The 20,000-nt window shown below is 44.4% G+C and overlaps 2 protein-coding genes across 5 annotated transcripts in view; both read left to right on the top strand.

The window, feature by feature from the left end:
- actr3b (actin related protein 3B) overlaps positions 1-837 on the top strand; it is a 9,882-nt gene extending 9,045 nt beyond the window's left edge. For all 3 annotated transcript variants that reach the window (XM_056584078.1, XM_056584080.1, XM_056584079.1), the window contains one exon: positions 1-837. This exon is cut by the window's left edge and continues 1,153 nt beyond it. The gene's annotated coding sequence lies outside the window, so the exon portion shown is untranslated.
- A 207-nt stretch (positions 838-1,044) lies between these two features.
- On the top strand, positions 1,045-13,125 carry LOC130377102 (uncharacterized). 2 transcript variants are annotated; one of them, XR_008894127.1, is made up of 6 exons: positions 1,045-1,188; positions 1,460-2,739; positions 3,948-4,898; positions 6,554-7,702; positions 8,148-12,273; positions 12,348-13,125. XR_008894127.1 is itself a non-coding variant. In XM_056584077.1 (5 exons), exons 2-5 carry the CDS (start codon positions 1,626-1,628, stop codon positions 9,887-9,889), a joined length of 4,956 nt encoding a protein of 1,651 aa, XP_056440052.1. In that variant the 5' UTR covers positions 1,045-1,188; positions 1,460-1,625; the 3' UTR covers positions 9,890-13,125. The 2 variants fall into 2 exon arrangements, 1 of the variants encoding a protein (XP_056440052.1); XM_056584077.1 differs by having other exon boundaries at positions 8,148-13,125.
- The last annotated feature ends 6,875 nt before the right edge of the window (positions 13,126-20,000 follow it).

Raw genomic sequence — 20,000 nt, 5'->3', positions numbered from 1 at the left:
CATTGTATAATACTATAGGGGTGAACAGCAGAATACTGCATTCAGATTGTCTATATATTTGTAAAACAAATTATAGTTTATCAAAGCAGAGAGAAATAAGAAAAGAGACATACTATGATGTTATATATTATAAAATGTAGTGTAAAATAATTGTTAATGTGCAGATGTATACTGTAGGCTTACAGAATGCACTGAGGCATTCAACTTGACCATGAACAGGCCAAAACCACCAAACACTAAACCGTCCTTCCTTAATTATAATTAGCTCATGAGTGTAAAGACCTTAAGTTGTTATTGAGGTCCAAATTATTCAGGAACACTGGTGTCCTTTTGCAAAGATACACAACGTATTATATCTGGAACCTAAAGAAATGAAATGGCTAACTATCCCACTCTTAATTTTAAATTAGATAATGAATAGCAACAATATACTAATCTTTAGCCAAATCTGTCTTTGACAAGATGACAAATTAAGGTAAAATGGCATTAAACCTGTAAAGCTAGAACAGCTCCTGGATTTGACATATGGAAAGGTTTGGGCTTGGTTTAATTATTCAACTTTCATCTCTTTATGCGCTTATTAAATCGTTTATATTAGCCACCCACAGAGAATATAAATATATATGTTTAATTTTATTAAGTCCACACAATAGTTGGTCATCTATAATAAAGGTTGTGTTGACAATTCATTATATAGTAGGCCTACGCATGGAAAACCGAATGTAATAAAGACTGCATTTGATAAACTGTTTTTGATGACAAATGACACTGAACTGAGCCAGATGTACGAGGAAGAATTTGAATAAAGACACAGCACCTTCAACATTTTTTTTGTTATTTTATTGAGTGGCTTATTTTTTGAAATTTAATGTAATTTTGTCAAGGAAGTTACTCAGGAAAATTGTAAGTCAACTCTCTTCCAATGGCTTCCAGTATGAATAATAAACTACAAAAAACTCAGAATAATTAAAACCTTACCATTTGAAAGTGGTCCATATGTTGATGCTAATTTGGTATTCGACCTTTATTGTGAAATGCAAGGTTCACCGACCGGAAGTGTGTGTTCGCTCACTGCTCCGTTAGATACGTTGTCTTTTGCCCGGTTTTAACCAAAAAATATTAGTAAAATAACATAGCATTTCGCATATTTTGACCTCATGAAACCCACCGGAGGAAGAGATACATCAGGTAATATAGATGTGTCATTATATGTGCTCGGCAGCATGACTTGGTTCGTCGGAATTGTACATGTTATAACAGTTTAGCCAAATTGTTAAAAGAACAACAACGATCAATACCCCATGGGAAGCATGTAGGAACGATAACGAGAGAGTGAGTTACATGATACTGTGTCCCAAAGTGGTTACCAAATGAAATTGAGTTATTTTATCACTCTAGCTGGATGGATTCAATGACTATTGTTGCTGACTGGTTTAGCCTGTTTATCTTCTCTTTTCAGCATAGAGAGAAAGAAACGAGAAGGTCCATATCCCACAGTTCCGGTCACTGAATTATCTCCCAGGATTACCGACAACGTTTTCCTCTCCTCAAGGTGTTCAAGCTTCACGTCCATTGAAGACATACAAATTAATCATGTGCATGTGACTATTTTTCATTTTGAAAAAATGTCTTTAAAACGTGATTTGAGATCCCTTGGTTTTGATCCGTCTCACAAAAATTGTTTAGCCGGAGAGGAATTAACCAAGGTGTATTTGAAGCAGCGCAGATCAGTCCTGGAGAAAGCACTGCATGAAGAATCACCTTTTCCACGTCTTGAAGAAATGTCAAAACCAGAGGCATATGTCGTGGAGAATAACGACAAGCTTACCATACAGTGTCATTTTTGTGGCAACCACATGGCCATGGCAACACTTCCTCCTCCTTTCCAACTCGTCTTGCCTAGTGAAGGAAGAGAAGCAAAGTCAGTGGAGAGCAGAGATGCCGCTGTCCAAGTGGATCTGCCGCCTACAACGATGCTAATGTTAAAGACCAGTAACGAGGAACACGACTCGGCCGGCCGCAGTCCTCATGGGAACACCACAACCGGGCGCACCACGGCCGGAACCGCCACGGCGTGGTACGCCACTGTCGGGGGCCCCGCGGCTGGGTACCCCATGGCCGGGTGCCCGCCAGCCTTTCTGATGGACCCCAGCCCATCTTCCAACTCATCTCTGTCCCCACCTGGATGGAACACCTCTGCTGGGACCACTGTTGGGAGAGGTGTGTCCCAATGGAACACGTCGTCGCTAAATGAATCGGTGACCAAGCAGCACCAGGAGGCCCAACTGCCCCCAGTCGACCCAGTCCGATCCACTACTCCCATCTGCATCTCCTCCTCTTCCTCCTCGGCCTCCTCCAGCCCCTCCTCATCGCCCCGCCCCCACTCCTCGTCCACGTTCCTCCCAGTCACTCTTCCCAACCTCTATACTTCCCTGACGCAAACCAAGAAGGACCTGACGCAAACCAAGAAGGACCTGCCGCGCCTTAAGAGGATCCTGCCCAAATCCAGAACTGGCCTGCAAAGCCCCGGGCCCCCAACCCTGAGCCCCCAATCCTGCACCTCTCTGGGCCTCCGAGCACCTCCCTCTCCCCTGTTTTCCTCCCCCCCTAGGACCAGCAGCTTTGACTTGGAGGAGGGGGTGGACCTCACCCCTCCTGGCCTCATAGCTCCTCTAAGTCCACGGCTAGCAGAGGAGGAGGAGAACGAGGAGGAGAGCCAAGCGAAAGAGGCTGTCGCGGGTGAGTTTAGTTTGAGGTAATGCAGTGATACCTGGTTAAAACATGTGTTTCTTCTAAATGCAACCAGCTCCAATCTTTCAACAAAAACATATGTTAAAGGACAATCCCGGTGTAAAATGGATCTGGGATATGTTTAATATGATAACGAGTTGGAATGCTCGTTTGGGAGCAAAAAAACGCGTATGGACGCATTCTTAGGTTGGTTGTTTTTAGCCGATTCTACCAAAACGCTATAAACTTGGAACGATGGGGGCATGTGTTTATGGTAAAAACTAAATCGCTACTTTAAACCACTTAAAAGGCTAGAAGTAGCCCGACACTTCTTTGGCAGTATAATAAGGGTCTTAACATATAAAACGACATTGATAACTTTGTAAGTGTAAAGATTGTTTATTAAAAAGGACATTTTATTCACACAATACCATCAGTAGATCACCCCTCGACGCCATCTGGTTTTTAAGACTCGAAAGGTGGATTGACTAACACAGAGATTGTGACATCCGTCAGCAACACCCAAGCTCTGTGTTGGCCAATCTTCTCGAGTAGAGTCTTAAGAACAGGAAGGCGTCAACGGGTGAACTACTGATGGTATTGTGTGTGTATAAAACGTCCTTTTTGATAAACAATCTGTACACTTACAAAGTTATCAATGCCTTGTTTTATGTTAAGACACTTATTATACTTCCAAAGAAGTGTCGGGCTACATCTAGCCTTTTAAGTGGTTTAAAGTAGCGATTTAGTTTTTACCATAACAAATACCCCCATCGTTCCAAGTTTATAGCGTTTTGGTAGAATCGGCTAAAAACAACCAACTTAAGAATGCGTCTATACTCGCTTTTTTGCTCCCAAACGAACATTCCAACTCATTATCATATTAAACATCCCAGATCCATTTTACACCGGAATTGTCATTTTTAAAGTTCAGTTTAGTACTCAGCAATTTACATAGATTTAACTCGACATAATACTGAGACATAATACTGAAATTATTGAATGGATATAAATAAAGTGAGTGTTATTATTTCCTTCATCATTAATTCAATTTGTTTATATATTTTTGGGGCACGATTTTGGGCATTGTTCTCTTATGCCAATGTCGTTTGATTCTGTCTGTTGGATCTGTAAGAGTATCACATATTTCTAAGCACATTGTCTCTCTGTCTCTGTGTGTGTCTCTGTGTGTGTGTGTGTGTGTGTTCTCTCTCCAGGAGGGACGAGGGGAGCGCCTCATGAGTGCTCTGTTTGTCTCAGGGACATGAAGACCAAGCAGCGGCTGATGGTCCACTTCAGGGTCCACACGGGAGAGAGGCCCTTCAGGTGTGAGTTATGCAGCTGTGCCTTCGCACAGGTGGGAAACCTCCAATGTCACGTGAAAAGCAAGCATCCGCTGGCGATCCCAGAACCCAGTGGTGGCCGCATGCGCCGGAAATCCTCAAAAAAGGTTGCCATGGCGGGCGACAGCACTCCCAGCCCCCCCAAGGCAGCAGAGCTAAACGCTTCTGTTGGTTCCCAGGGAGCCAACAAAGCTCTGAGCGATTCTAGGAACGCTAGCAATGCTCCTGCTGAATCCAGGCTAGCGGCCTCTGAAAACCTTGACATTGACCGCACTGCGGGCATTGAATTGACTAACGTGGCTACCATTGCTAATGACGTTGTTGGTCGTGAACCCTCCAGTTTCCCAACTGACTTCCCAAGGAGTAGGGACTTCAGTGCTCGGGACGTCCACAACGCCATGGAGCTCAACCCAGTCATGGAGGTCGATGATGCCAAGGGAAAGGGCCTGGAGGAGGCGGTGGGTCCTGGCTGTCCTCCTGGACTCATAGCTCCTCTTAGTCCGCAGCTAGCAGAAGAGGAGGTGGTGGGTCCTGGCTGTCCTCCTGGACTCATAGCTCCTCTTAGTCCGCAGCTAGCAGAAGAGGAGGCGGTGGGTCCTGGCTGTCCTCCTGGACTCATAGCTCCTCTTAGTCCGCAGCTAGCAGAAGAGGAGGCGGTGGGTCCTGGCTGTCCTCCTGGACTCATAGCTCCTCTTAGTCCGCAGCTAGCAGAAGAGGAGGGGGTGGGTCCTGGCTGTCCTCCTGGACTCATAGCTCCTCTTAGTCCACAGCTAGCAGAGGAGGAGTCGGTCGAGGAGGAGGGCCGAGGAAGTAAGGCGATGGCTGGTGAGTTTAGTTTATAATAATAATGTATTATTGGTGGTGTAGTCGATTTGGAGTGAAGTATTTGGTTATGTCATTGATATCGGTTTAATGTGATCGCATTTTTGGCTGATTGAACCTAAATGTGTTTTTGAATACATGCATCTTTTTCCAAAATTATGATTTTGTCCAATTCAATGAATAAACTCACCAACTTTGGAGACCGAAGTGTAGAAGTCCCTATGGTTTGGATTGGTAAGGCATTGAAAATGTATTGCAAAATAAATGTTACAATAGATTTAACTCATATTAAAGGCAATGATTAAGTGGAAGTAAATAAACAGTTAGGGCCCTATCTTGCATCCGGCACAATTCACTTAATCACTGGCGCATGTGTCGTTACTAGTTTGCAACTGGCGCAGAGCGTTCTTTTCCCCCCTGTGCCACGCGTCGGTAAATTAGGGAATTTGCGCCCCAAGGGGCGGTTCGGCGAAAGGGGGGGGGGCGTGTTCTGGAGCAAACGTTCCCTGGTGCTATTTTGCAGTTTCAGAAATCACTTGCGCCACAAACCAGGGAATACCTGGTTTAATGTCAGTGGCGCGTTGTTCAGATGCTATTTTAATGGCGCATGCATAATGTTGCATGTGCACCTCACGCATACACTTTGCTTCTCTCATCTACCTAGCCACACATTCTTGGTAAATTATTTGGGCAAGAACAGCTGATACAGCGGCAATAAGTTGTACTTTTAAGGGTTAGGGTTAGTCCGTGTACATGCCCATAACTTTTAGGATTTATTGTATTTGATTGTGAGAAAACATTGTTTTACCGCAAGTGAGTGTTAAAAAGAATGAATGAATGCGGGTTCGCACGTGTGTATCTGTAAAAGAATTATGAATGCAGGCACGCGTGTGTGCGTCAATCTGTTTAAACACACGCAAACTAAACACGTAACGCATAATACAGTCCATGGCACTGTATATTAACGGGGCGACGCATGCATATTAGGAACACAAGTCGATAATGATAATGCATTCAATACTGATAAGGAACGATGTTTATAATGTATTGCGTATATCATTAAATAGAACCACAGTTACCGCATATCATATGTTATATCATATACGTTTTCTTTGCCGCCATTTATTTGAGGACCCAGTATTTCTGAAGTTGTGGAAGAAAACCTTATTCCGTGTGTAAATTAGGCCATATTATTTGGCCATAAACTGAGCCATTTGAAGTTTGAAATGCATGTGCATCTGTCTCATCGCAGACTGAAGACGCGCTGTCAAAATATCAACTCGTCAGATTCAAATGCACTCACGGCTCTTTAAGGGGATGGGAGCTGGCACTCTCATTGGTTTATTGCACGTTACGCCCAAACCACACCTACGGGTAATTAGGCTACTTTAGACCAACCCTTTTTAGATTTGCGGCAGGCGCAAGAGTAATTTTCGCGCCGGTAAAATAGTGACTTCGCCATAGAACCGCCCACAAAGCTACTTGCGCTTCGCGCTTCTCACTGGGGTTTCAGACCGTTAAAATAGGGCCTTTAATGTAAATGATTTCTTTCACCTCATTGCATTAGGGTGTTGGGTCTAAGAGCGTCACATATTTCTAATCATATATTCTCATATCCTGTCTCTGTGTGTGTCTCCTTCTGTGTGTTCTCTCTCCAGGAGTGACGACTGGACGGCCCTTTGAGTGTTCCGTTTGTCACATTGACATGAAGACCGAGCAGCATCTCCAGATCCACGAGAAACTCCACACCGGCTACTGGTGTGAGTTATGCAGGATTTCCTATAAATCGGGGAAAACCCTTCGCTTTCACATGAAGCGGAAGCATCCGCTGGCGATCCCAGAACCCATTGGTGGCCACGTGCCCTGCAAATTCTCAAAAAAGGTTGCCATGGCGGTCGGTAGCGCTCTTAGCCCCCCCAAGGCAGCAGAGGTAAACGCTTCTGTTGGTTCCCAGGGAGTGAACAAAGCTCTGACTGATTCTAGGAAAGCTAGAGATGCTCCTGCTGATTCTAAGCTGGCTGGGAACGACAACATTCATATTGACTGCGCTGCGATCATTGGAGAGATTACCGGGGCTAACATTGCTAATGACGTTGTTGGTCATGAACCCTCCAGTTTTCCAACTGATAGAGCGTGGAGTAGGGACTTTAGTGCTGGGGACGTCCACAACGCCATGGAGCTCAATGTCATGGAGGTAAACCCTGACGTGGTGGTCAAGCCCAACGTGGAGGTCAACCCCATCCCAGAGGTCAACCCCATCCCGGAGGTCAACCCCGACGTGGTGGTCAAGCCCAACGTGGAGGTCAACCCCATCCCAGAGGTCAACCCCAACGTGGTGGTCAAGCCCAACGTGGAGGTCAACCCCATCCCAGAGGTCAACCCCAACGTGGAGGTCAACCCCATCCCAGAGGTCAACCCCAACATGGAGGTCAACCCCATCCCAGAGGTCAACCCCACCCCGGAGGTCAACCCCAACATGGAGGTCAACCCCAACATGGAGGTCAACCCCACCGTGGAGGACAATGACGTTGAAGGGGTCAATGATGCCAAGGGAAAGGGCCTGGAGGAGGCGGTGGGTCCTGGCTGTCCTCCTGGACTCATAGCTCCTCTTAGTCCGCAGCTAGCAGAAGAGGAGGCGGTGGGTCCTGGCTGTCCTCCTGGACTCATAGCTCCTCTTAGTCCGCAGCTAGCAGAAGAGGAGGCGGTGGGTCCTGGCTGTCCTCCTGGACTCATAGCTCCTCTTAGTCCGCAGCTAGCAGAGGAGGAGGCGGTCGAGGAGGAGGGCCGAGGAAGTAAGGCGATCGCTGGTGAGTTTAGTTTGGAATAATCAAACTTGTATTATTGGTGGTGTAGTCGATTGGAGTGAAGTATTTGGTTAGGTTTGGTTTTTGGCTGATTGAACCTAAATGTGTTTTTGAATGCTACCAGCTACATTTGTTTCCAAATGTATGCTTTTGTCATATTAAATTAGTCAACTCGAAAACTTCGGATGGAGAAGTGTACTACTCCGTCGGGTTTGGATTTTTAAGGCATTGAAGATGTTTCGGAAAATGCATTTTACAATAGATTTAACTAGGACTTCCTGAGACATATCACAGCAATGATTAAGTGGAAATGAATAAACACTTAATGTAAATGTTCCTTCCCCTTCATTTCATTAGTGTGTTGGGTCTCAGAGTTGTACATCATTCTAAGCATATATTCTCATATTCTGTCTCTGTGTGTGTCACATTCTGTGTGTTCTCTCTCCAGGAGTGAGGACGGGGACGCCCTTTGAGTGTTCTTTTTGTCACAAGGACATGAAGACCAATCAGCTTCTCCAGATCCACTTAATAGTCCACACGGGGCGCTACAGGTGTCAGTTATGTGGCATTGCCTACATAACGGTGGGATCCCTTACGAATCACATGAGGCTGAAGCATCCGTCCATTTCGAGTTTCCCCACGGCAGCAGACGCTTATGTTGGTTTCCAGGAAGCCATCAAATCTCAGACTGATTCTAAGCAAGCTAGCTCCGGAGAGGCTAATGTTTCTAACATTGACAACACTGCTAGCTCCGGAGAGGCTAATGTTTCTAACATTGACAGCACTGCTAGCTCCGGAGAGGCTAATGTTTCTAACATTGACAGCACCACTAGCTTCGGAGAGGCTAATGTTTCTAACATTGACAGCACTCCGAGCTCCGGAGAGGCTAACATTGCAAACGGTTCTGCCTTTGGTTTCAAGGAAGCTAGCAAAGCTCCTACTTATTATAAGCATGGTGGTTACGACATTGGCATTGACAGCGTTGTTGAAGAGGTCAACGGCATTATGGAGGTCAACCCGATCACGGAGGCCAATGATATCAAGGGGGAGTTCAAAGACATCACAGAGGTCAATGACGTCTCTGAACTCAATGTTGTCAGGGAGGCTTCCAATGATGTTAAGACGAAGGTCTATGGTGTCATGGAGCTCAATCATATGGAGGACACAAACGCTGTGGTTGGCAGTGATATCACAGTTCTCACCAGGAGAACCCGGAGAGACCACCGGGAGCAGAGGAAAGACTTCTTCTGTCTTGAGTGTTTAGAGTGTTTCCGCATGGAGGAAGATCTCATGAAACACGAATACGAGAAGCACCCGCATGGGGAACAACCCGAAAGCAACGACGACAACAGTAGAAGCCCGGAGCCGTTTGTTCATCAACTGAGGTGGAGCTCTGAAGAAAACCTCTTGGCCCTTAGCACAGACTCGGAGCCAATGAACTCTGGCGAAGTCGAGACGAAACAGACATTGCGGCAAGGTCGAAAGAGGAAAGCTCGTTCCCCCAGACTTTCCGAAATCCCAGTGGAAAGGGCGACGGGGAAACGTAAAGTAAAAAAGAGAGTGCCAAAGAGTTACACAGGCTCTGGAGCCAGGGGCGGAATGGATGCTCCCAAGCCTGCGTTTGGAGAGATCCATATTCAGGGCAGACCCCAGAAGGTTCCGCAACCCGTGGAGAAATACTTTAAATGTGTCAGAATGAGTGCACTGAGCTGGCCCTGCAAAACTGCACTGCAAAACTCAACAGATACACAAGGAAGACCGACGGATACAACAGCTGGCCAGACAGAAACACCAGGCAGGCAGACACACACACCAGAAACATTGGCCAGACGGATAGACCAACCAGACAGACAGATGGACACACCAAACAGACAGACAGACACACTGGCCAAACGCACGTGCACAATGACCGACAACCAAGGCAGACAGACAATCACACAGCCAGTGAATGACGGTGACGGTGAAACCAGTAATGAGTACCCGGTTGGAGTGGAAGCCAGCAGAGAAGAGAGACACACTGGAACAGAGAGACAGGAAACCGGCTATACGTCTGAAGCCCCAGAAAGAGTCAACTCGCTGGACGGAAATATGCCAGGCTTCCTAAAACCCTGCTCCGTCAAGCTCTTCTGTTTGCCACAGCATACTCTAGAGGCGCATCGCATTAAGGGATTGAAAGGAACTCTATTTTAGAAGCTTCTTATCTGCCAAGGTCTTCGTTGCGGTTCCGGGGGCACGCTAAGAAACTGCAAATTTATGAATTCACCTGTGGATTTCTAAGAAACATTTCTGAATTTACCTGCAGGATATCTATGTGAAATTCAAGTACATTGACACTTTTTAATTACTTATATACTTTTTATGTATTAATTTTAATGAAAGTAGACGGTTGTATCAACTTCCTATCTCTATTGTTTCCCTGGGGCCTTGGAGTTCACAGGCCATTCATTTTTGACAGTGTTGTTAAAAGTATTGTTTCAGACATAGTTTAACATGAAACATAGTGTTGTCCTATAGTTTTTAATGGCTGACATTAACTCCCATTGGACTTACATGTGGTGCCTTGTTGTAAAAAAAAAAGAATGTTTGTCTCGCTCTCTCGCATGGCAATAATTCAAATTTTATTGACAACGAAACTCGGAATAAAAAGTTTATTGAAATATACCGTTTATTGTAATAAACTAACATTTGTCAATGTTAGTCAACTTAAAACTCTTCTAAATCTCTTCAGGACCACCTACAACATTTGACAAATCGTCCTCCGCCATATTCCACTCTCTCCTGCTCTCTTAATGTGTTGGCTATTGTTGTGGTGGTGTTTATTTTTTTTTACCTTTTGTTTGATTGTCTATACTGTCTGTATGTATTCCTATCTTATTTGTATAGCGTCTTTGAGTACTTAGAAAAGCGCTATAAAAATACGGATCAATTATTATTATTTGTATAATATAGAAGTAGTAGTCTCAGAGAGACCACTCAATATGACAAGAGCACAAAGGTTGAAGAACTATGTTCACACTCCTGTGTTGAAGCAGAGAAACGTCCTTGAGGGCACAGCTGCAGATAGGGATGCCACCGCTACTACTGCTACTATGGCAGAAGGGGAGCATTCAGTTCTTCGGCAAGAAAAGTAAGCAAGGGTCAAATTGTGATGGCTAGACGACCGTGTCAGAGCATCTCCAAAAGGAAGGTCATGCTGTCCTATGTCCAACGCCAAAACCATAGTGAGGCACGTGAGATTCAGAACTGGACCATGGAGTAATGGTAAAAAGTTACCTGGGGTCTCATTTATAACCGTTGCGTACGCACAAAACGGGGCTGAAATTAATTCTAGTCAACTGCGTTATTTCTCAGTTATAACTCCAGAAACATCCACTTAGAATAGAAAATAAATAAATATTTTAATCCCGTCACTCCATACTGTCCACTGACGGCGCCACTGCATGGAATAAAGCATCTGTCCAACATGTGTCAATAACATATTTCTATGTGACACTGTAAACCCATAATCAAATGTCAATTAAATCCCAAGTGTGGAAAACCAAGCCACACTCATCACAATCGTTGTCCGTTACTCTTGATGCTTTTCATGACAAATCAGGCATTAAAAAGGGGTTATGTTCAAGAACATTTTACGTGGGTGATTACAAACGGATTATCCAAGGTGTTCTCGGTCAGTCTTATTACCGTAACCCTATAAATACAGAGGTGAGCGCCGTGGTAATGCTGCACCATATGGCACTTCTGGCGGACCATGCATAGGGCAGGATTCGGAGGGAGAGGGTCTTTAGGGACCATAACGATTTATTGGTATGCTACATAAAAATATGTAACTTTATGTCAGACCACTTCTTTTTTAATTCTGGGACTGTGCGCTCCGTGCTACTGACAGAGTTCACTGCTGCAGCAACATGTTGCCACTCACTCTGCTTTTTGTTGTTGGCGAACACAATTAGGAACACACAGCTTGCATCCAGCTTGCATCCAGTTGCAAGCTTAGACTTCATGCCTCAGTTGAAAGTTAAACCAGTAATGCCTGAGGTTGGAGCATCTAGGTCAGAGACCAGTGTCCTAGATGTGCCCATGGTTCCCAGTGCTGCTGTTGCATCTGAGTCAGGATATCTGAACAAAATATTCAAGAAAATGCCAGAGGGTGTAGCTGAACTACACAAACAAGAATTAACATCTCAGAATATGACTTTTAAAAAATACTTTTACGTTTGTGGTAAGCCACAGAGTAAAATCTCCGGTCACTTGAAAAGGCACAGGACACATGCTTGAGTAGTTCATGTGTTTACCCTTCCTGATAAATCTAAAGAGCGGAAGATTTTATTCGAAAAAAATAGGAACAAGTTAAATTTTAAACATCATACTGATGAAGGATAACGCAATGATAGGAATGTTTATTCACTGTATGTACTGTCAAGGTATGTGCATTCGCAAGGAGTTCTGGAGGCATGTCCGCAGATTCCCCTGTAAACCCGAATATTTGGATAAGGAACCTGGGAGAACCAAAGTACTGGGTCTGGCTGCAGCTCCAGGCGTGAGGAGAAATGGAGGCTGATGAGTTCTTTGAGGTAACGGGGGGGAGTGCCTTGGAGGCACTGGTGGGACAGAAGGGAGATCTTGAATTCGATCCTGTACTGGACAGGAAGCCAGTGGAGGGACTTGAGGATGGGTGTGATGTGGTGGTACTTCCGCATCCACATCAGGATCCTGGCAGCACAATTCTGGATGTACTGCAGCCGCTGGATGTTCTTGCTGGGGATCCTGATGAGGAGTGCTTTGCAGTAGTGCAGCCTGGAGGAGAGAAAGGTGAGGACAAGTTTTTTGGAATCGGGGAGACTGAGTATGGGGCGGAGTTTTGCAATGTTCCTCACGTAGAAGAAGGAGGTTTTGCAAAGATGTTGAATGTGGGCCTGGAACGGTAAATAAGCCACATGTTCTAATTTACCCAGGTAAACCTTTGGTCTGTCTTGGATTAAGCGGAAATGGCAAAGTGGCCATGTTTGCAGTCTTTTACTTATCTACAAAATCATTAAAACCTTATTTGATGTTGTCCATTATGTGGTGAAGAAACCAGTCATAACTGTTAGCTAGAAACATGTCATCAGAAATAGCATAGACTAAAATAATTTACATAATCGATTATACAGTTTGCCCAGTACAGTTTGCCCAGTCACTGCAAAGTATGACTACCTTTTTCAGAAGCTCTGTGAAGTGGGGCGTTTGTTGTTGTGTCTGTGCACAGAATTCTCAAAACATAACATGGAGGGGGCTGTTAAACCTGCTAACTTCCAGAGAGTTGTGCGAGCAGTAAAGAAAGTGTTGAGGTTTGATGAAGAGATCACTCATTCCTAATGCATCAGTCTGTCATGGTCTGCTCCTGATTTTTCCGTTCACCTGCCTGCCACGCTGATCTCACCTCATTAGCTCAGCAACCTTCACCTGTGCTCCCTCTATATCAATCCTCTCTCTCTACTCAGGCCATGTTTATACGTAGCAGGGTATTTATAGAAACGAATATTTCCCCCCCTCCGTTTTCAAAAATAACATTGTGCACACAACATCGTTTTCAAAAAAGTTGTTGTTTACATCAAAACGGATAAATACGCCGTTGGGACATTATAACTATGCCAAACCTATGGGCGGCAGTGTAGGGAGAAGGATAAAGCCATGCAAGCCAATCAGAATCATCAGAATCAACAACAACGAATAACACGAGCGTCTTCCTGTAACAAGCAAACTGTAAACATAGGGCGCTCATATGACGTTAAGCATTTCCTGGCGCATAATGTGACGTTTCAGAACCTAAAACCCCGTTTCTACCCGTTGACACGACAACACGTAACCGGTGTTTTCAGAAATCTCCACTTTGGCCGGAGTTTTTAGAAATGATCGTTTTCTGTGACAAAAACTGCGTTTTCGTGTAAATGAGAGGCCAAACCGTGTGAAAATATCTGCGTTTTCCCTTCGTGTAAACGGGGCCTCAGTCTCTGCCAGATCGTCTCTCGTTACTCGCAGAGCTTTCCCGCAACTCCAGAATGGTTTCTCCAACGCCTGTTACCGAACCTTCACCTGTCTGAACACCCGCCTGTTGTCGAGTCCCTGCCGGCCTGTCTGCTCCCCTGTTTCCGGCTCCTCGCCTGCCGGTCTGCCCTCCTGAAATCGACCCCTCGCCTGCCCGACTACCCGCCCGCCGACGAGCCCTTGCCTGCCTGATCGCCCGCCAGTGATCGAGCCCCCACCTGTCCGACTACCCGCCGGTTACTGTACCCCCAGTCTACCTGGTTGCCTGCCGGTCCCCGAGCTCTTGCCTGTCCCCGTTTACTGATCTTAGGTGCAATCAATAAACCTTTGAACTGCCCTGTCACCATTGTCAGTCTGTGCACTAGGGTTCTGCCTAACCCCCGTTACACAGTCTACCAGTTTACCAGTTTACCAAAAGGCAAAACTATCCAGCATAAATTGAGGTGGACAAGCCTACTTGTGATGTCACTAAAACACTGTAAAAGTCAGATTTTCAAACGGCTTGTAATGGCTAATCGCACTCACACCTGGTGTTATAACAGGGGCCCTTTAACATTTTATGATGAAACCAAATTCATTCGTCCTTAGGTAAGATAATGAGACTTAATTGAAGTTATTCAATGTCATGGCACATTTGTCATATTTTCAGTGTCACAATCTTCAAGAATGGTAACTGCGGGAGTGCGTATGTGGATGATGGCTGGTTTAAGCAGCCTCCTTTCGCCCGAGTCAGACTGATTGGACTTTGGGGCGGGGTGAGGCTGCACCCATGTTGCGTATTGATCCTAGCCCCATAGTCCAATCACACTCGGCCAGCCATCAACACAAAAAGTGTCCAACTTTTATTTTTCAATTGTATTTAAAGTACTTCAAGAACAGTGGAGGGCACTGGAGGCCATCCTATATCCTCGACCTCGGGTTAGATGGCAAATAGTTCTTACCGCGATCTGGGAGAGCTAGTATGATTTGAAATTAGCTTCTCCTCGGAGTTCCGTTTAACCTCCCCACCCCTCGGTACACAGCCGTGCACGAGCGCTGCTGCGTAAAACCTGGTCGCTGCGCTGCCTCACTGCTTATTTTTCTCTTCCATTGTGCAAGCTTGTGCTACCTCCACAAAGGTCTAGTAGTCCACTGTCAGCAACAACGCGTTCTCTGCCCTCCGTGAACGAGCTCAGGCTCGCACACACTACAGAGGGGAGAGAACGCGCAGGCTTGTGATTGGTTCTTTAGATTCGGACCGAATGGCACTGATTGGTCAGCAATTTAACAGAATTATAGCAGGTACAGAATTTTGGGGGTTTTCGCTTCTTTTAGATTGCCCATACGTTATTTATTGCTGTCGGGTGTAAAAAACATTTTAAACAAGATCATATGTTGTTTAAAGTTATTAAAACAACATATTATGCACTTTTTATTTTTTATTAAAAAGTGCATATTGCAGATTCAAACCTATGATGCCTGTAACAAAGAAAATGTTTCTCTATTTTTGTGACACCGGATAGGAAAAGCGTCTCCTTTTTATTTATCAACCTCATCCAATGAAAATAAAAATGTTTTGAGTGGAAAAGACATTCATAAAAGCCTAATATGTAGACTGAAGTTATTTTATATCAACGTGTTTCTTGAGTACTTAAAAAAATATGTTTCTGTCATGAAAAAACGCATGCATTATCCTCATTGAACAACGAGATGTGTGAGGTTGATAACCCTATTGCATTTAATATTGATTTAAGTGTTAGTTACAGTACAGTTATGAGGTAGGCCTACAACATTTGTTTTTTTTATATTCAAACATGCACACGGTCAAATGACCCGGGAACATTTTGGTGTACATGAGAAAAACATAACAGGAGTGATTCAACCTGCTCGAAATGTGCAGCGATCAAGCTGTGTCACGCTATTGGCCACCAGGGGGTACTGTTGTATCAATTTGTTCAAACGAAGTTTGCTGCTGTTCAGCACAAGGGTTTTACCAACTCCGTAAGGAAAGTATACTATTTCCGCTTGATTTTGGCTATGCGAACAGTTGAACCATCTGTTTTCTTGATCTAGTCTTCATTTTTTTTGAATGCCTGAATAAAAGAAAGTTACCTCAATGAGAGGAAATGTCTATGTTCATAGATATACACCAGTTTTATCCACAAACATAGTCTCTCTGGCTGACATTAACTCCCACTGGTATTGGACCTAAATGTTGTCGCCGTGTTGTAGGTACAAATGCATTCCAACATACATACTCTTATCAGTTGCACATAACAGGAAGTACAACTACAAACAACACACAATTTATCTGTTAATCTGTTAATCTCTCTCTCTCTCTCTCGCTCTCGCTCTCGCTCTCTCTCTCTCTCTCTCTCTCGCTCTCTCTCTCTTCATCAACTTGATGTTGGCAGTGAAAGCGGCTGCTCTATTCACTCTTTTCATGTCATCAGCTGTTTGTGATGGGCGCCATTCAGCCTCATGAATTCACATTTAGACATTAAGAAAGGGTTTACTGATCCATCAAGCTCTACGACAGAACACTGGCTGCCATGATGGAGCTATGATTGACAGATAACTGTCTCCAGCCCCTCATCTAATACATAATTGAGTTTGTGCGTGTGTAGGTCGGTGGTTTGAATTATTGGTTCACTGGGTCTACATTTGATAGCGTTTATTTTGGTGTTCAAAACTTATTTTCCAATATTGCATATATTTATCGAGGTAGCCTTCCTGACTGAAGAGAAACACCTTTTGAAGTGGCATGCCTACTGTTGGGCTGCAGCTCTTGAACGGGAGCAGGGGGCAGAGGTAATGACCATGACAATTGATTAGACCAAAAACAACACAGACTGCAGGCTGTGAAATGGTCTAAATTCCTAAAGAGGACAACTTTGTAAAAGGTTTGACAGTATACATTTCCCTGATTATTCCATCGCTGTTAAAATGGAATAGGCCTTATCAATAGTTTATAAAGCAAGGCCTTCTCAGCCTCTGCAGCCAGAAGGTACTTTAGATGTGACTGAGGAAGCAAGATACAAATCTTCAATTTTTTTTTTTAAATACATAGCAAATTACATCTGGCTGGATTTTATTAACACATATAGCGAAATATAAAGCTGTGGAAGTTGTGAACGCATTTCCAGTGCAGGAACTTGACCCCGGAATTAGGAGGCTTTGCAGGAACTAGGTTGAAATGTCTGGGCCTTGAGCCAGCTCCGCCGCGGCTCCGTTTGCTTTGACAGTTCACACTGAGTCTGCTAAAACAGAACGGAAAAATGGTACGTGTGCCAGCGTCAAACCTCTTTCTGTGATCATTAAAAGAAAAAGTGCTTCTCAGGCAGCGACCATGATCCACAATTAGCCCTGGATGTACGCTGGGTTATTCTAGGAAGATGTTTTTTAACAGACGGCCGGGGCGCACTTAGAGCCGTCAGCAGCTTTTTATGATTGAGTTGGAATCGTTGAATTTGTTCTGTGTGGGGCGATCGACTACGAGATGGAAAAAAAGAGTGAGAGAGAGTGACTTAACCCCATCCCAACCGTTAGGCTAAAACAATATGTAATGCTTAGTCGTACCTTTTCAGTTTCAGAATTAAATTTGTGTTTCCTTTCGCCCTTTTTTCATTTCTTTAATTTCTCCCTAGTTTAGATAGGGAGAAGTTTATTTTGTGGTATTATTACATTGTTTATCATTATATTATATCACATTTTACTTTTTGTGCTTTAGCTGTATACATTTACGTTTGTTCCATGCCAAATAAGCTCTTTGATTCTTGCGATGAATGTCGAGCAGGAGGCGGGTTGGGTGCAGATGAACGGAGATGGAACCAGAAGAGAGAGAGAACTTTAACTACGTCCCTTTATTTGCTTTTTACCCCAACCCCCCCCCTCGATTCTACAGTAACTGTTCAATTGTAGAGCAAGAGGTTAACCACACTGCACATTCACGTGGAGTGTGTGTGTGTGTGTGTGTGTGTGTGTGTGTGTGTGTGTGTGTGTGTGTGTGTGTGTGTGTGTGTGTGTGTGTGTGTGTGTGTGTGTGTGTGTGTGTGTGTGTGCTAGCGTGCACGCGTGTGTGTCTGTGTGGGTAAAGGTAATTAGGAGTAAGTGGTGAGTGGAGCTGAGCGGGGAGCCAATCAGAGGCCTTCAGCTAATCAATACTGAACCATTACTGGGAATGGAGAGTACAGAAGAGAGAGGCCGAAATAGGAAGGAGAGTGGAGGGGAGGACGATGGAATGGGGTGAATAAAAAGAAGAGGTGATTCAGAGGATTTAGCAGGAAAGGAAGTGCAATATTGATAGACAGATTGATAGACTGCAGGTGTATGACGGTTTGTGTGTCTGAGTGTCTCAAGAATGGGTCGTGAGACGAACACAAATGATAGATACTCACACTGGTATTTTATAGTCTAACGTGAGTTAGTACCACGGTGTTCTGGAAACTTTTCTGCATTGTACTTTTATAATTATTCAATCATTGTTTTTGTTATGCCATTGAGTGGCAGTTCCATTGGGAATATCTTTATTAGTTCCAGCTCTTTATTCACTCTGACTGACTTTTCTTGTCTTATCTCTTGTTATGATTCATAGGTCTGCGGTGAAAATCAGTTGGTCAATTGACTCCTGTTTAGTCTTGGGCCGTATGGACCACTCTCGTTCATCCCCTCGGAGACCTCTTGTCTCAGCATGCGTCCGTTGCAAGAAAACACACCCATAGCACCATCAAAAAAATATTTCTCTAAATAAGTCAAAATATGAAAGTAAAGCTGAAAATGATTTTCGTAAATAAAATATATTCTATGTGCAAAACTCTATTTTACAGCTGAGGAGAAATTTCAATCAATGTTTATTTAAAGGGGCTCGGAAAGGTCTTTTTTAGAAAGTCCCATTCACTGAACTATTAAGCGGCCCAGTCAATTAGCTGCTGTGTGTGTGTGTGTGTGTGTGTGTGTGTGTGTGTGTGTGTGTGTGTGTGTGTGTGTGTGTGTGTGTGTGTGTGTGTGTGTGTGTGTGTGTGTGTGTGTGTGTGTGTGTGTGTGTGGGAAGGGAACAGTTGGTCGCTGACTGACCTCTCGAGAGGATGGAGTGATTAGACAGGGGAGGACGAGATGGCCGGAGGGAGTAATAGATGAGACTCCAGTAAATCACATCTCTATATGGTCGAGTGTAGTTGTGGTGGTGTGTGTGCGTGTGTGTGTTTTTCTTTAATGTTCTCAAAAACCCAGTTATGCAAAATACTTCAATACAAACCTGCTTGAGGTGGTCATTTTGTTTGATTTCATGAATGTCTAAGTGTGTGCGTGTGTGTGTGTGTGTGTGTGTGTGTGGTGTGTGTGTGTTTGTTGTGTGTGTGTGTGTGTGTGTGTGTGTGTGTGGTCTGGTGTGTGTGTGTGTGTGTGTGTTTGTGTGAGTGGGTGTCTGTGTGTGTGGTCTGGTGTGTGTGTTTGTGTGTGTGAGTGGGTGTGTGTGTGTGTGACACAACTGTTTAAAGCTAATGTTTGACCGAACAACATTGTTCAGGGTTGAGCTTCAGTCATCTGTCTCTGCTTTCTTACTTTAGTACATCTGGGTATTTGGATCTTCTTCAGATACATTTTGTATAGCAGAAATCCTGGGGGCTGGCAGCACAGATCCTTGGCCGGAGAACCCCAAAAACCAAGGGGAGGAGTTACGACTTGCTTCCTGTTTGGATACAGAGATATTCTACAGAAGAAAATGTATTTGCAAGAGTCGTTGAAGCTTTCAGAAGGGGATTTTGGGGGAGTTGTATTCCCACAGTGGCCAGAACAGTGTTGTGTGTGTTTTTACAGTTTGCTAGTTCTGGCCCCGTGTTCGCCAACCAGGCACTTACAGTGATATTTTTTCAACGCATGAGTCTATCATAAGTCTGATATGTGAGACTACAATAATCGGACACCATATAAAGCGCTGTATGCATCTTTCTATTTACAATTTGTGTCTACATTACAATGTGATGTTCATCGTCCTCTTCAATTATTGTTCAGTTTTGGCAAAACAAATATAAAGAGATAGAACAGCGACAGAGAGAGATCTATAGGCTCCATAGTGGTGTTGTGTTAGCCGGCAGGGGCTATAAAGTTTCCCAGTGTATCTGGGTTTCAGTGTCGGAGTCTCAGTGGTCCTCAGTCCACCAGTAGAATTTCCAAACTCAGATCACGTTACCATCACACTGAGAGTTTGTAATGCTGTTAAACTCAATCCTGTAACATAATCTCAGCATACAACCGTGGTTGTGGGTGTGGCAGTGTGTATTTATTTATGTATGTGCGA

Source organism: Gadus chalcogrammus, chromosome 23, assembly GCF_026213295.1.
Source record: "Gadus chalcogrammus isolate NIFS_2021 chromosome 23, NIFS_Gcha_1.0, whole genome shotgun sequence".
Lineage (NCBI taxonomy): Eukaryota > Metazoa > Chordata > Actinopteri > Gadiformes > Gadidae > Gadus > Gadus chalcogrammus.
This window is presented reverse-complemented; position numbering and strand designations above follow the sequence as displayed.